The 15,120-nt window shown below is 44.9% G+C and overlaps 2 protein-coding genes across 5 annotated transcripts; one reads left to right on the plus strand and one right to left on the minus strand.

The window, feature by feature from the left end:
- Positions 1-173: 173 nt before the first annotated feature.
- Positions 174-3,301, minus strand: rabac1 (Rab acceptor 1 (prenylated)). The gene is made up of 6 exons (XM_003966353.3): positions 3,147-3,301; positions 2,240-2,390; positions 1,839-2,051; positions 1,559-1,656; positions 1,282-1,383; positions 174-891 (listed from the first exon to the last, which is right to left on the minus strand). Exons 2-6 carry the CDS (start codon positions 2,359-2,361, stop codon positions 803-805), a joined length of 624 nt encoding a protein of 207 aa, XP_003966402.2. The 5' UTR covers positions 2,362-2,390; positions 3,147-3,301; the 3' UTR covers positions 174-802.
- A 181-nt stretch (positions 3,302-3,482) lies between these two features.
- Positions 3,483-12,163, plus strand: dedd1 (death effector domain-containing 1). 4 transcript variants are annotated; one of them, XM_011605969.2, is made up of 6 exons: positions 3,483-3,731; positions 3,831-3,999; positions 4,375-4,888; positions 4,962-5,090; positions 5,327-5,470; positions 10,371-12,163. In XM_011605969.2, the coding sequence occupies exons 3-6, from the start codon at positions 4,414-4,416 to the stop codon at positions 10,787-10,789; spliced, it is 1,167 nt and encodes a 388-aa protein (XP_011604271.2). In that variant the 5' UTR covers positions 3,483-3,731; positions 3,831-3,999; positions 4,375-4,413; the 3' UTR covers positions 10,790-12,163. The 4 variants fall into 4 exon arrangements, with proteins under 4 accessions (XP_011604271.2, XP_011604270.2, XP_011604272.2 ...); XM_011605968.2 differs by having other exon boundaries at positions 3,483-3,691; XM_011605970.2 differs by having other exon boundaries at positions 3,483-3,672.
- Positions 12,164-15,120: the final 2,957 nt, after the last annotated feature.

Below are 15,120 nucleotides of genomic sequence, written 5' to 3' on the forward strand. Positions count from 1 at the left end.
TTGGCGAGCACTGCGGCGTTTGGACTAGCGGAGGTAAGGACCCACGGGGGCTGGAACTCGTTCCCCCGTGTACCAGAGCTGAATAATGAGAAAACGTGTGTGTTGAGTCCAGATCCAAACACCTGCATCGACTGTAAATACGGCCCTCGGTACAATGAACGGAGCAGAAAACCGTTGTTACGGAAAGCTTTTATTGCACCGGCGATGGCATTTAAATAGAAAAACACCCGACTCGCACCAAACAGTGAGATGTACATAGTGACCTTTAAATCTGCAGCCCTCATTAAAAGTACCGCTCCACTCGGTATAAAACACCAGGATTATGTGCTGACTTTTGATCTCTTTATTTAATCTTATGAAAACATCATCTGTGGTTTGTTCAACTAATGTTTTCTGTGCAAGACATTTTAAAGCAATAGATGGCACTTTGTCTTTGGAAATGAAACCACTTTAAACTCAACAGTAACATAGTCAGGTGGTTTAGCTATTACTGAAGGTATCCACAACACAACATTGTCCTAAAGAATAAATAAATGACGCTATACCACTTGTATGTATAAATATGGTATACGCGTGTATTAATATGTCCAAAGAATCCATTATTCCAATACGCAGAAAATGGCATGTTGTTGATTATATCTAAATAGTGACAAATGAGTTACTTCATGACCGAGTATGAGAAGGCAGAAAAGACCGTGAAAAGATATTTTAGAGGCAAATCAAGGAGGGATTTTAAAAAAAGAAGATACACATAAATGGGCATGTCTGTCCTGGTGATTATTAACACCTTATTAATGAGGCTTCAAACAGGTTCCATCAGAAGTTCTTCGATGTCGGATCCCTCCAGCTCACGGAACGCAGCATGAGAGCCAATCACAAACAAGGTTGCTCCTGACAAACCACACAGCATCAGAGTTAATATCAGACAGTTTTACAGCTGCTGGCTCAGTTTAGGTGATAAATAGACGGTGAGACGAGCTTCTGAACACAGCAAATTTTATTTACCCTCCTGTTTCATTCCTTTTTTCGGGGTTCACTGTGACAAGAGTCACATTTTAAGAACCACTAAAACAATCTCCTCTATTGTTGCTTTGGGTTTAACTTTAAAAACAGAATCCTGCATCATTGCTGCCATCAAGTGTTTATGCCTGTGGAACTGGGGGGAGTAGAGTAGGTACTAATAAAAAAGGGACGGAATATATTTGAACATTATACAGTCACCCTGGCAACAACTGCAAATATAGATGCAGTCCAAATGCAGGTCATGTGACTTTTACTTACCCAGAACCCAAAAGACTGCAGCTCCAGCTCCAGCCAACCAGAACACGGGTAGAGACACGGCTCCGGCCAGACTCATCTGGTGAGGCACAGTCAGCTCCTTGCCTGTTTCGTTACACCAAATATGTGTTTAACAGGAGAAATCGTGCAGCTAATTAGAATAGTTCAGTGAATTCTCAAACCGATGATAAAATAAAGGAGATCACAGCACACAGAATGTCTCCTATGCGCTTTAGGTTTAATTAACTATATTTCAGGGCTCCGATGCAGCATTACTCACCAAAGACGACCAGTTTAGACTCCATAGACTTGAGGTGGATTATGTAAAAGGCACCAACAAACACAGCCAAGGCGATCAGCAGCATAGGAGAGCTGATGCTGGAGGGAAAAAACCATAGTTGAAGCACAGTATTAACTATGGCAACACTTTACATTACAGTTACACTAAGGAGCTAAATACTTTTGTTCAAATTTCACACAAGCTTTTGTACTGTTTTAATATGTGATGTGGCCAAAACACTCCATCCAAGCCCCTGGAAAGGCCTCTTTAACAGCCTTACATGCAGTACAGGATGAGACCCAGGAAGATGAAAGTGTAGTTGCTGTTGTAAATCTCCACATTTTTTACAACCCTCTGACACATCTCTCCGAAGTTGCGGGGTTTTGAAAACTTGCGCTGGTCCACAAATCCTGCCCAGGGTCGAATGGACAAGCGACGCCTGTCGAACCATTCTTTGGCCACACTGGGAGACAGTCCTTTGGGGAACCCGAACCTGCGGAGGAGAAAAGATGGTTCAATGGCAAAGGCTATTTTATCAGTCACTGACACTGGATTATACTGTACGGATGAGAGAAAATAGTAATCTTTCAGTGCCATAATATGTACAGCAATAATAGAATTGCTTTTATGTTAAGACAACACATTAGGAACAGATATTGAGTGTGTACAGAAGCTTCTTACTTTGCCATGATTCCTGCTCCACCCGTGCCAGTGGGCTGAGCGTCTTCCGCACTGAAAAGATCTCCAGCCTTACTGTCCATGTCTACCTGACAGTTCTCCCCCTTTGGAGCACCAGATACCATCTACAGTCCTTTGAATGGCACAAAAGGAGCTGCAGAAACACACAAACAAAAAAACACACACTTTAAAAGCATATTTTTACTTGCTGCACAGCTAAAGTCCACAGCAACACGTAAAACTTGAGAAATATATAATGTAAAGTAGTCCACCGTGAAGTCCGACCGATCAGAATGCTCCAATACCAGATTTTTGTAATCATTGTTGTTAACACCTCGAATTAGAGAATAAAACATGACTAGTGACACACTCACTATTCATTTATCGACTTAACTCTTCTTAGCTCATAGCTTCGACAGAGAAGTTGAAAATAACGACTGAATAACGAAAGGTTATTAATGCACAGCTAGAAGCAGACATAAAGCGTGTGCGTGAACGCGTGCACCGCTGTAGCTCAATTCAGTTGCTCCCACCAGACGTAGGTTGGTTCCACGACAGCATTTATGTAATGGAACTTTTCAGTCACTGCCACATAAACACTCAAGATCTTCCAAGAATTGTGTGCCTAACACGCCTAGAAACGTTCGTATTTAAATAACATTGACGACGTTACTAAATCCACACACTTGGACGGTATAAAGTTCCTTAAAATTAATGCAGCGACGACACTTTGTTGTTGAAAAGCTTCCTACAGCTAAAGAATTAGCATCTCTACCATATTATGCACTCTCAAATTTGGATTTTTTTTTGCATCATACCTCAGGAAAATAAGCGTTTATGAATGAAACCCGTAAAGACTTGATGACAGGATCTGTATTCGTTTTAAATATGTATACTTAAATATGTATACCTTCGGCGGAGAGCTTTGTTGACGTGCGGCTTCTCGGTTGTGATGAGGACCCAGTTTTCAACTTCCTGTTGTCGGGAGCAGAACACCACCCCCTACCGACCATGTCGCGCAACTTCATCTCTTCGAATAACCGGTCGCCTTTTAACACGGTGATTTTGACACTACAAAGCTTTACAATTCTTTCCGAGGGTTGGGGAAGGGATTGCATCCCTCCGTTTTCCTCGATATTCTCGCAGCAAGTCACAACGAATTTGGATCAGCTGTTCCATAGATTGACAGTAGAACGTGACCGGAAGTATTTGAGAAAATGGGGCGTCGTGATTGGTCGGTTCTCTGTTATTGTGTTTTTCTTGTCAGTCGTGCAGGTCCGGACGGAAGCGCAGTGGGAGTTTCCCTCAAAGCTAATAAGAAGCAGCCAAAGTATCAGGCACTGCTCCAATGTCAGCCGATGCTTTAGAAGAGTAGCAGCCAGTGCTCATGCTTAAACTGAAGATACTTTCCGAATGAGGAACTTCTGTCGTTTCCAGTACATTCTTTAGTCACAGGTGGACAAATGTTTGTCTACTAGCAAACTAATATGCCTGTGTATGTCAAAACTGCGTGCACTTCCTTAAAAGCCGAAGGGTATTCTTAACTAGTGTTTTAAATATAAAGCTATTTGTTCTGGTGTTTCCCCCTGCACAGAAAGGCGGTTACGTAACGTGCCAAGGATATAATTTCTCCAACCGGTTGTTGATGACTGGTGGCTGCTGCACATCTCGGAAGCGCCTCGTTTCTTGAAGCGACGATCGCGTTGAAAGTCCAAAGCCGTCAAATTGAGCCCTGCCGAGGACACCGTCGCACTGAAAAAGAGGTAGGATTTAAACTCCACATCGTAGGGCTGCAGATAGAGCAGAGAGCTCCACGACGCTGAAACGACGCACGTATGACTGTAACCGTGAACTTGCTGACAGGCTCTTGGTACCGACTGTCTCACAGGGTTTTCATTTAATTTTTAATGTGCTGCAAGCGATGCAAGGGAACGAGCTACGTCTCAAACATGTCTGAAGACTCGAGTCAGGGCAATATTGCTCAGCAGGGACTTGAACTCGATGCCTTTGTTTGCAATATGATGTTGTTGCCCACTGCAGTTGCACACGTAGCAGTGTGGCCTTTAAAAGGTGCCGGGGGCTTCTGTCCCGGGACACACGCACAGCTTCACTGACACGTTGCTATCTCTCGGACCAAGAGTCCTTTATAGGTAAGAAAGAGGACAACGGGACAATCCATGGCTGCAGTGCATCGCCAAGGATACCCACTCAGACACTCAGTTTTCTGGGATGAAACGGAATGCCTGAACTACTACGGGATGTTGTCTCTTCACGAGGTCTTTGAAATAGTTGGTTCTCAGCTGACAGAGACCGACATTGAAGTCCTGTCATTCCTTCTGAAAGAAACCTTTGCCGCACCACACCCGCTTGATCCAGCAGGTTGGACAGTTGAGCCTCGTGAAGGCGATCCAGGTGATTCAGGGGTCTCTCCGTGTTCTGAGCTGCTAAGAACATGGAGGCAGTTAAAGCCACAGAGCTCCCAAGAGTCCTTAGTGGACTCCTGTAAGCCAACAAGCGGCCTTGAGCTGTTGTTGGAGCTGGAAAGACGAGGATACATCAGTGACGGGCAGCTGGAGCCGCTGCTGCAACTCTTGAGAGTTCTGACTCGGCACGATCTGCTGCCTTTTGTGTCTCGCAAGAAACGGAGGACAGGTGAGGGTCAGAGTCGGATATCGGAGTATCTAACTAGCTCCGTCACGACTGACAGTCTTATGGTTGTTTGCAGTTTCTCCAGAGAGAACTGAGTGCAGTTATGGAACCAAAAACATCGAGTTGGCGTGCACCTCTGGAATGCAACATGGCTGCAGGCCCACTGAAATACCATTTTCATCCTTCACACAGAACCTGAGAACAAGTAAGTTTTAATGTTGTTCAACATTCCTGACCAAACGTCATTTAGCTACGAGTTTATCCCTTTATTAGGAATGTGGCGTGGTCCAAGCTTGTGTTAAATGCTCACGTGCACGGTACAATGATCACGCCCTCATTGTAGGGTGACAACGGTCATTTAACAGGAAGAAGGGAGGAGAAACCTTTGCATCGCGTCAACACCCATGTTTCATATGTGTACTTCCATATGTGGCCTCTCAGGTTTTTACCCGCCTGTGCCTGAACCATCAGTGAGGAGGAGGAGGAGGAAGAAGAGAGGGAATGGGTGGAGCCACAAGCCCAAGAAGACGAGCAGACAGAGTCACCTGATGCCCCCGCAGCCGCCTGCTCATAAAGCCTCCTGCAGTAAGTACAGACTGTCTGTTCCTCCACCGCACTTCCATCCTCTCTTTACTGCCTCTTAGAATGATTTCCCCACCTTTTCCAAACATCTTAAACTCTTAATTGATTTCTGATCAGCTTCTTTCACAGTCGCTATTATGACAAAAATAACCTCCAATGTTGCCAGTTGTGAAAGTAGCGTGCATGAGCACAGAAACATAGATCCATTGAGCTTTTGTTGCATGACCTTTTTTTTTTTTTAAACTTCTGCTTGTTCAACAGTTGTCAAAACCTTTTAAATAGAAGAATGCAGGTGTCATTCATCATTGTGTGATGGCTAAATTCTCATCCTAAACACCTCTTGAGCTGTTTAGAGAAAGTCGATCGTATTAAAAGGCACATGCGGTTTAGAAGAGGTGAATCCTGATACAATTTCAAATTAAAAATCGGCACTTGCCAAATCCGAGCTGTAGGAAACTCAAATGCCACGTGGACAATAATCACGCTGTTAACCTAGTAGCCCCTCCCATGGTGGGAGCACGAGCCCTTTTAATTAATAAACTGAGATGATGCTGCTTTGCCCTGGGAGTTGTGGAAGAGTCGATGAATATTCCTCATTTGAGTTTATGTTGAAAACACAAAAACTCTGTACACATTCTCAACATTCACATCTACACATTTGTCTAATAGCTCTGTTTGCAGAAGACTATATTATTATTATTATTATTATTAACATAAAGGGCTTAATCTAGTGGACCATTTTGGCCAAAATGAAGGTTTTCAAAAGCCGCTTCAACTGTTGGACACAGATGGATGTTGCCTTTGCTTGTCTGCACTGACTGATGGTGCAGAAACGTAGAGCTCTGAATGTGAATTGCAGAGATTCAGCCACTATTTCCCATCAGCCTCTTCACACACTTTTGCCCTCCCATCTGACCTTTTTTCTGTAATCCATCAGTGTGTCTGCTTCTGTTCGTAACCTAGCTGAACGTCCGCTGTTTCCATAATGCAAAGAAACGCTTCCGTTCGTCACGCCTCCTCTTGTTGTGCTTGGTTGTCAAGTGTGATGGAGTTTACTTCTGCTTCTGTCAAATCAGCCGCCCTGACTCCGTCATCAGTGTCCTGGCTGCTCTGTGTTACGTCTGTTGCCTGCCTTAAGATAAACAACAGCTAAGATCTCACAGGGCAGTAAAGTTGAGATAAGAGTCCCAGCTTGAAGTCAGCATAGTCATTAATGCTGTGCGGCAACATTTCTAGCATCTATTGGCTAAGCAGAGCCACAGCCGGCCTGATGAATGCAGACGGCTGTCCGAGCTGCTCCTAGCAGGATGAGTGCTGTGTCTGTGCCTGTGAACATGTTGCTCTCTTGACTCCCCATTTGATTCCACCAGGTTGGATTGTGACTCAGATGCAGTAACCTAAGAAAGACATCATGGAGACAAAGGGAGAGATTGAGAAACAAAACAGTCTCAGTCCATACTTACTGCTGTATGGTGACCGTCTCAGTCATGCTCACAAGTCTGGGCCCGTGCTGAAGGTAAAAGAGGCTCTCCCCTTGCTACTGCAGCGGCTGCTGCAGCCATTTTGCTCTGCATTGAATGATTGCTCCTTGCTGCCCCTACCCAATCCCCTTCAGGGAATTTAGGAAAAAAAATCACCCGTGGTGCATTTGAGTGCTGTTTGTTCAGGCTGCTCAAATATCTTTAAGATTCTTTTTATTCTGCCGCTGGTTCTTGGTGTCAGGGTTTCAAACAACCGTGATAAAACCTTTCACTAAGAATAAGAATAAATGCATTTCTGACCCCTTTTTTCCTCACGTATGAGGTTATTTGATCTAAAAACAGAACAATTGGGAGAGAGAAACCAAATTCATATTCCCATTTTCCGAGGACACCTTTTTGTCTTCACCTTCATCATCGCAGGTGAATCATAAGGAAAATGGCGGCACTGACGCTGCAGTTTGGGATATTTTGACCAAGTCTCAGGTGCATATGCAGCTATTAGACGGGGGTTTTTTAATGTAATGATCTTTTTCTGCAGATTGGCTCAGAGTTTCTAAAATGGCTGCTATTTTTCTGCTGCTCTGTCTTGAAGAACAGCTCAGCCCAAAGATTCCTCTAAAAAGCCAACATGACAGAGCTTTTGCATCACCTATTGTAATTTAATTCAAATCCTTACAGTTTGACAACCTTTTCCCCTACAAATGAAGTGCTTCGGGTGACTCTAAATTTTACACGAATATTGATTGAACCTTTTTTAAAAAAAATTGGATTTGTGGGCAAATTGGTTACTGGTGGTGAGACCCGTCCCAAGCATGTCCAGTTTCTGGTTGATTTTAGACCCTGGCCACTGAAATTCCATGAATTAGCCACATTGCAGCTTGGAGACATGAGTGCTGTGCCCTGCCTGCTTGATGCTGAAACCAACTGACTCGACAGATGTTCATCCCACTTGTGCTTGTCTCTTCTTCTCTCTCCCTCTGTGTTTGCAGTTCTAAACAGACCTACCTGAGTGTCAGGCTAACGGTATCCTTACACACACTGAGAGGCAGAGAACGAGCAGTAAACGCTCAAACCACGCAAAATGGGGCAGAGTGATTTTTATTTGTGAGGGGAAGAGAGAAAGACGTGCGCGTTCTCCTCTTGGCACTCCTCTAACGCTCCACTCTCTTGGTCAGTCATTCAGCAGAAAAACGGATCAATAAAGAGTTGAAGCTCTTCGTGCCAAGTGACTCCTCCTAAATGGGTGCTTAAACTTTTTTTTTTTTCCCTTTTTCGGTGGGGTGAGATGGAGGAAGCCAAACACCCGGTGTTTAAAGGGAGAAAATGAAAGCTGTGCTTTCTAATGTCCTGTCTAAGTGGATGCCTCTGTGTCTGATGAAGCGTGAAGTGCTCTGTAACCCTAACAAAATGACCATGATTGTGTTGCTGTGGTTTTAAATGGCCTCCTCTGCAGCGGCCCTATCTCTGCCTCCATCCTGCTTGGTATAAATGGGATGGCAGAAATGGAGGACATCCTTAAATACAGTAATTGCATGAAGGGCAGGTGTTTATCAGAGACACAGCCTTTAGAACCTGGAATGATTCAAAAGGTCCAACTGTTTACACCATTTTAACTCACTAAGTCCAAATATCCACTGAGGAGGATTTATTGGATGATTTAATGCACAAGGCTTCATGGCCACCACATTGTTCTTTATGTAAAGCTCCCCATTCATTGTTGTTTTGTTAAAAATTTAATAAAATGGTCATTTTGGAAAATGGAATTTTTAAACAAACCTGTAAAGACCCCTTAGTTTTAAAGAGCACTTTGTTAGTTTTAAAGAGCACTTTGTTAGTTTTAAAGAGCACTTTGTTAGTTTTAAAGAGCACTTTGAAGATGCTGACTCCCTTTGGTCTGCTGCAGAGATGTGTCCATGCAGCCAGATGTTCACCCCAGCAACAGCTGCAGAGGCCGGAGGGCATTTAGCTGTCCAACCAGATGCCTGCATTTAAAGTGAGCTTGTGGTTATTTTGCCTAAACTATGCTGATGACATTTCCTATTCTTTCTTTTTTGGTTTGTCAATGGTTTGAAAATAAGCTGTAACTTGAGAAGTTTAACCATTAATTAAAATGGCGTCTTGCATAGCGATGCCTCTTGAAAGGAAAAAAGACTATTGACGTTCTGAGTCAACTAAAGTTTAACTTTGGTAGCTGAGTCTCTTCTAGCCCTGCGCATTTTAAACATGTCTTAGACCACATTGCTGAAGTCTCCTCTTTGATCCGGGATCCGGTTTTCTAATTACAGCCTGTTCAGGCATTAATGCAGAAGCCAGCCTTTGGCTACTGCTCTGCCACAAATGTTAAAACATGCAAAATCAATGCTTTAATTCAACATTTACATTTCTAATGTTGGCATTTTCCAAACTGAATCCCTCCTGGGTTTTGGACTATTCCCTGTAGTCCCAAACACAACGTGAATGGAAACACAGTAACACGCAGCGTCGAGGAGCTCTTTCATTATTCTTTACGCCCACGTCTAAATGAACACTCTTCTGTTGACTATTATCTGTGATGCCTTCTGCAAACACTTTAAAGTGTCTTTTTTTTAAAAACAACCTCACAAAGATTTCCTACGTCTTGATGCACCTTTGCAATCCCAAATTTAAAACGTTCGGAAGCAGGGTTCCGAAAGAACCGTGGAGGGAAAACGTTCTTCCTGTCTTTGGTCGTGAATGGTGCATATTTAACAGGCATTTAGTGCAGCTAGGCAGGTTTTTGTTGCAGCACTCGTCATCAGCCGCTGGGTTCCGCTGGAAGGTCTGGAATAATGACCTGGGGGACCGAGTCGTCGCGCTCTTGCTCAGTACAGTATGTATCCTCTAATCTTCCTCGCTGTACTGTTGCATGAACGCCAGTCCTGTTAATGCCCAACTCCAGCATCACATCACACTAGAGGGCTGTCGTTGTCATTTCTGCCATAATCCCAGCTTGGTTTCTTAGAAGCATTATATATAAATAATACCTGAACTGCCTGGGAAGAAAGGAATACTCCAGCGTTCCGCTCCCCTCAAAACAAGCACCACAGGTTCTCTCTGGCGGAACCTCCCAAGTCTTTGTGCAATAAGTCTGCTCTGTCCTGGAAAAGTGCTTCTGCTTCTCAGGATTTTAAGTCGTCCTGTTTGATTTGTGCTCCTTTGAAAAGGCCATTCGCTAACGTAGACGATGCGACGAGCTGTCTTCTGATGACTGTGTCCTGTCTCTGTCTCCTTCCTTTCCGTCTCGTTTGTGGGAATCGTCAACTTGCTCTGGTTTTAACTTTCTCTGAACTGCCCTCTTCTCCCCTTCTGTCCTTCCTCGCTGCCATCGCTCCTTCTACCCCTTCATTCCACATTGTCACCCCTTGGTCTCCACCACTGCTTCCTCCACTCTTTCCCATCACCAGATATCCGCCTGCGTGTCAGGGCTGAATACCTGGAGCATGAGTCGGCGCTCCGTAATGGCATCTCATCAGACAAGCAGCATCCCTTGGAGCGACAGTTCGAGCTGTTCAGTCAAGCCAACATGCTGCTCCGCACCAGAGATCTGGGTTCTATCGTCTGCGACATCAAGTTCACAGACCTGGACAACCTCGAGGCCTTCTGGAGCGACTACCTGAAAGGAGATCTGCTGGAGGCCCTCAAGGTGGTCTTCATCAACGACACCCTGAGGATGGCAGCAGGGACAGAGGGCGTCCGCTTGCTGATCAGTGTGGACCAGGATGACTATGAGGAAGGCCGAAGGCTGCTAGGGGCCTTTGTCTGTAGGGGGAGAATGTTGCCATCTGGTAACAGAATCCACACACAGAACCACTGGACTCTATAACCTTTAGGTATAAATATATAAATATATAACTTATGACGAATGAAATGGTAGAAATGCTATTTCAGAAGTGGTTACAGCCAAACTGGATGCATTTTCAGGCCTCCTTTATAGTTGCGATTCGTGTGAAAGCCGCTAGATGGCAGCACTTTCCATCTCTTTGTGTTCCTGACGGGCCTTAAAATTTCTGCATTCTTTTCTGTTGGAATATTACCATTATTTATGAATGAAACAGAATATCGATGGTAGGGTGTTTTTCCCTCACGTGCAGATGCTCCATGCACATATGAAACTGGATCTTTTTTCTTCCTACTCAGAAAAGAAGCAGGCATGTGAAGAGTGTAGTCAATAATGACGTATTTTGAATATGGTCTGTTGGCATTTTGGCTGCCACTTGATAAGAAATACAGCTGTCATATTGACACTCTGGCACGAATATAATCGTATTTGGTTTCAGGGTTTACTTTCTATTTAAGGATAGACTAGAAAAGTTGTCCAGTGTGGCGCTGTGGTGTCAGACACACACATTCTGTTCTCTTTGACTCAGCAGATTTGAAAATAAGTCGAGTCAAGGCATCTTTTTATTACAACCAGGCAAAGGAAGGTTTCTGATCTTTGACGATCCATCCTGAAAAATGTGCCTCTCCGTAAACTTTGGGAAGTGTGATCCACTCCTGCACCTACCCAGCAGCAGATAACAAAGAGTGAGTTTCTCAACTGCGTCGCGATAGCCCGTGTTATTGCCGTGGTCAGTGGATGCGGCCAGTTGCCTGTAGATGACATCAGTGATTAAGCCGAGGCCGCAGCGGACCGTGGAAGATTCATCATCCCAAACTTGTCAACAGCAGCTGGGATCATGTAATGATGGCTCGTATCCAGGGCTGGCGCTGGGCCCCGCTAAAGCACAGGACAGTGTGTCGGTCAATAGAAGTGATGTTGGGGAGATCAAAATCAAAAGTGCACATCCCAGCCTCGCTCAGCCCTGCTCTGTAGGCCCAGTAGAGTGGCTCATGGACAGCTGTCGACCCACCCTGCTGGAACTAATGCCTGGACTTCACTCATGGTGGAAGATCAATAAGGGCCCTCCGCTAAGTCCCCCCACACAGGCACGACTTAGGCAGACAGACTTACCACCGTGAGGTTCTGCTGGTCCAGGAGGAGGGAGAAACAAAGGGCACATGTTCACGCGTGCTCCTGTTTGGCCTGAAAGATGGAGTGTGACGTTCCCCTTTGGTGAACGAGGAAAGAAAATTACATTTTTGTTAAAAACAGTAGCTTTTGGAATGGCAATTGTCTTTTTTTTCTCTTTTTTTGTGAAGGTCTTTATATCTTAAACTTTATTTCTGGTGATTAATAAAAGTATAATGGTTTAAAGTATTTTGTTGTTGTGTTTGACTTGTGGTGTTCAGCGGCTCGGTTCTGCCCGTTTCAGTGTCGGATCATCACAGAAGAGAAGAGCACTGATGAACATTTTACTGCAGCACCTTTTAAAATGTCGATAAAAATGTTTTGTGTCCGGATGTGAAGCAACAGCCCCCCCGATAGTGACGCCTCAATCTTGACTCCTTTATATTTCCTTTTTTCTGCCTGTCAAATCTGAAAACATAGTAGAAATGTAACCTTTATCAAACATCCATGTAGTTAAGTTTAGATCAATTTGCAAATCTATAGGTTAGAAAATTCATAATTCACGGATATCCTGAGAAAAAACTTGGAAGTATCTCCTGTTTGGCCGTTTCCGGTGTCCAAAATAGCTTTTCTAAAATCTACATGGTTATTTCCTCCATTTTCTGACGGCCAGATGTTGTCGCTGCTGAACTGTTCCCTCTGTCCGACCGACAAGCTGGTGTCCAACATGCTCTTCCTCTTTACTGATGATCTTCCTCCTCCTCACTGCGACACAAACGCGACCAAAGAAAGTAACCAAAGTGCTGCTGAAGGGCGAAAAAGCAAAATTCTGTTAAGACCACCAGCGAGCAACAGGCGAGGGGGGCGGGGTTTGGGGTGTTTGGAGCGTCACGCGCTGCTGTCGCCATGTTTGTCGAATCGGTGTAAAACCTTTGTGACAATTCAACACATTTGTGTTGCGATTCTTTGATTGGTTGTTACGCAATTCCGAGAACATATCGATATTGTCATCTTCAGAAAGGGAACTGGCCTTTGTAGCTTTCCTGTCGCAGACGGCAGCTTAGGCCGTGAACACAGTCTCCGTATTGCTTAAATCCATCAAAATAACAAGTTTCAGTCTGTGTCCGTCCGTCCGTTTGTGTTTTACCCATCTAGAATAGACTAATGAGCGGGACAACCACTGAACTGACCCGTCTTACCAAGTGGGCTCCGCCCTCCGCAGAAACCTCTGATGGGCCTGTTTTTCCTCCGTTCACACGGGGCCACAGCTCCACTGCCCCAGGCCTGCTTGGGGGAAAACAGAGATTTCTGAAAGCCTGGTTCTTACCACGCCCATCCTGGGAGCAGGACCGGTGCTGTGATGCCCAGAGGGAGACTCGGGCACTGTGTGTGTGTAAAGAGATCCAATGGAAAGAGCGGTGCAGCGTCCCTCCTCTCAGCAGCAGCTCCTGCGTGTGACCCCGCCACGCTGCCGGAGAAATCAGGACGCATATCTGGAGCGCCGTGGAACAGCAAAGCTCAGGAATATCCACGGCCAGGACAGAGGCCACGCATCAACAAGCCCTACCCTTCTCTCCATCAGCGGTTCTTCCAGAGGAGTCAGATACCTAGCGGTCCGCTCCGCTGGACTGAGCTGGACTTTGTGAGTGCTGACACCACCTGAACTCGCCCTTACTTCCAGATACACCTCTCCACAATTTCCTTATCAGTCAGAGAACAGCAATGATGTGACATTTTGAAAGAAATATGCTCCAGTCACCCTTTTTTGTCAGAGCCACAGCTGAGGGCTCATTTACAGTCTGCCGGTGCAGGATCTGGCTTTAAAAGGGGCCCCAGGAATCAGCGGGACTGACCCTCAAAGCCCACAGTTCTTCCCTTCGACACGGCAACCGGGCGCTGCGGATCCCTCCGTGATCTACATCCAGGCCAAGGACGGACGGGGTCAAAGGTCACGTTGCCACGGCGACAGAGGTGCGACAGGACCATCTTATCAAAGATCGCAGCAAGAGGAAGACTGTGATGGACCCAACATTGGAAATAATAAAGCTATATTGTTTTTCTTTTTTAATAACTCTATCCATTGCAACACTTCAGTGTTTCTATTACTGGCAGGGGGGGTCTAAAAACATTTCTCTCCCTTTTTTTGGACCAGAACATTTGGAGAGGCTTGGCTTTATTGCCTAAAACGCTTCATAGAGACATCAGAGCTGGGTTTGTGTTCCAAGGTGCAAATTGTATTGGGTTGCAGCAGCTAATGTAATGCCGGGTTGTGCAGCACGGCCCTGGTCATCATCTTTCTGCAGACTTTATTCCACTGTCCGCAGGTGTTCTTCGCACCTGCTTGATTGGATGGAGACTCGAGTCATCTGGTGGCAGCTCGGGCCTAAATCAGTCTCCTATCGAAACGTGTCATCTAAAGCTGATAGACACTACAGCCTTGGACTGGCCCATTGGGGCTCCCTTTATTATATGTATACCCAGCAGCATATGGTTCATCTCTCTGATGGGGGGAATTCTGCAGCTTGTACTGGAGACAGAAAATTAGATTAGATGATCTTCATGAAAGCCTTGTTCCTTGGTTTACCTCTGTGTGTGAGTGTGTGTGTGTGTGTGTGTGTGTGTGTGCGTGTGTGTGTGTGAGAGAGAGAGAGAGAGAAGCCGGGGACCAGCAGCAGTTCAAGAGTTTGCAGTGCAGTTTTCTAAATATATCCTGTAAATGTGAAGTGATTGAATGTTCTTCAGCTTATTCCTTCTTTATTATTCAAGATTATTTTTCCTTTTCATTCAAAGATTATTTTGTAGCAAGTCTTTAAGCAACTCTTGTGCATTATTACTAATGGAGCTTAGTCGTCAAATGTTAATTCGGGAATTAACATAATTCATATTTATATATCATCCACGTCACTTGCGTGAATCCAATTATTATTATTACAGTTCGATTTAAAATAACTCCCTATTATAATTATGTATCTTCAGCATGCACAGTGAACGGATGTAGAATGTTCTCTGCGCGAAACTGCGTGTTTGCTCCCGCACAGCAGATGTTCCCCCTGCGGCCAGCAGGTGGCAGCACAAAGGTGAATCAACTCACGCATATTCAACGTTCCGCGCTGTCATCCAACTTCTGTCCTGCCACGATGAAGTTAGTAGAACGTGCACAAACACGCACTGTTGACACGCACTCCCATTTGGCACTAATACGCATT

This window comes from Takifugu rubripes, chromosome 7 (genome assembly GCF_901000725.2).
Source record: "Takifugu rubripes chromosome 7, fTakRub1.2, whole genome shotgun sequence".
NCBI lineage: Eukaryota > Metazoa > Chordata > Actinopteri > Tetraodontiformes > Tetraodontidae > Takifugu > Takifugu rubripes.

Bases quoted from the DNA above. Each gene is read 5' to 3' on its own strand.
- rabac1 (XM_003966353.3), bottom strand. From the start codon at position 2,361: ATGGTATCTGGTGCTCCAAAGGGGGAGAACTGTCAGGTAGACATGGAC. The intron at 1,384-1,558 runs GTGAGTAATGCT...GTAACGAAACAG, and splicing joins GTCTAAACTGGTCGTCTTTG to GCAAGGAGCTGACTGTGCCT. The intron at 892-1,281 runs GTAAGTAAAAGT...GTGGTTTGTCAG, and splicing joins TGCAGTCTTTTGGGTTCTGG to GAGCAACCTTGTTTGTGATT.
- dedd1 (XM_011605969.2), top strand. From the start codon at position 4,414: ATGGCTGCAGTGCATCGCCAAGGATACCCACTCAGACACTCAGTTTTC. The intron at 4,889-4,961 runs GTGAGGGTCAGA...GGTTGTTTGCAG, and splicing joins TCGCAAGAAACGGAGGACAG to TTTCTCCAGAGAGAACTGAG. The intron at 5,091-5,326 runs GTAAGTTTTAAT...GTGGCCTCTCAG, and splicing joins CACACAGAACCTGAGAACAA to GTTTTTACCCGCCTGTGCCT.